General features: G+C 37.8%; 1 protein-coding gene across 1 annotated transcript; it reads right to left on the bottom strand.

Annotated features, from left to right (window-relative positions):
- Nucleotides 1-15: 15 nt before the first annotated feature.
- On the bottom strand, nucleotides 16-725 carry LOC108630088 (uncharacterized; the record flags this gene model as incomplete). The annotated part of the gene is made up of 3 exons (XM_018033152.1): nucleotides 601-725; nucleotides 285-516; nucleotides 16-207 (listed from the first exon to the last, which is right to left on the bottom strand). Coding segments are annotated over exons 1-3 (492 nt in total), but the record flags the coding sequence as incomplete, so codon positions are not given.
- Nucleotides 726-739: the final 14 nt, after the last annotated feature.

Here is a 739-nt window from a genome sequence, read left to right as displayed (position 1 = left end):
GAATTATAAATATACCTTGATAAGACTTTTCTCGAAAATTCGTCCGCGAATTAAATTATCCAGAAACTGATCTTTATTTTCAATATCCGAGTTCGATCGCTTTCTTCTCCCTGATACAGCGCCAAGTGGAAGAAGAACAGGATTTGTTGCTAATGCAGCAGCCGTTGCAATTAAGGCAACACCTGCTAAAGCTTTTAAAGCTACAGCCTGTAATTAAAACAATACCGCATATAAAATTATTAAAAAATGTATCACACATAAATTTAGTTAACAGTAATTACTACTTTTTGCGTTTGAAGATTTGGATGCGCAGGGGCGTTTATTTCGGGGTAGTTTGGTTCCACAGATCCGAATTCATCTCCATTAGCTAATGTCCCTGAAATTCCTCCATAGCCAGATGGTCGATTAAAACCATATCCTCCATTATTACCATATCCATATCCTCCAGAACTACCGTAAGCATAACCATTAGGCTTACGTGTACCTTCGTTTCCATAACTCGGCGTCGGACTAAATCTGATATTTTGTAAAATTACAAGATGCAATAATAGAATAAAAAGAAACAGTAACAATGCTAAAATTAACGAAATAATTGATTACCTATCTCCTACGTAACTCCCTTCAATGAAAGTTTCAGTATTCCAGTTTCCGGTTCCTGGTCGTCCCATACTTCCGGTTGAACCTGGTGGTTGCCCTTGAGTTTGCCATGCGTATCTGCGCAATGTAATTCTCGATACTA

This window comes from Ceratina calcarata, unplaced genomic scaffold (assembly GCF_001652005.2).
Source record: "Ceratina calcarata isolate Rehan_Ccalc_2016 unplaced genomic scaffold, ASM165200v1 scaffold6691, whole genome shotgun sequence".
In the NCBI taxonomy this organism is placed as follows: Eukaryota; Metazoa; Arthropoda; class Insecta; order Hymenoptera; family Apidae; genus Ceratina; species Ceratina calcarata.
The sequence above is the reverse complement of the archived record's forward strand: the minus strand, read 5'-3'. Positions and strand labels throughout refer to the sequence as shown.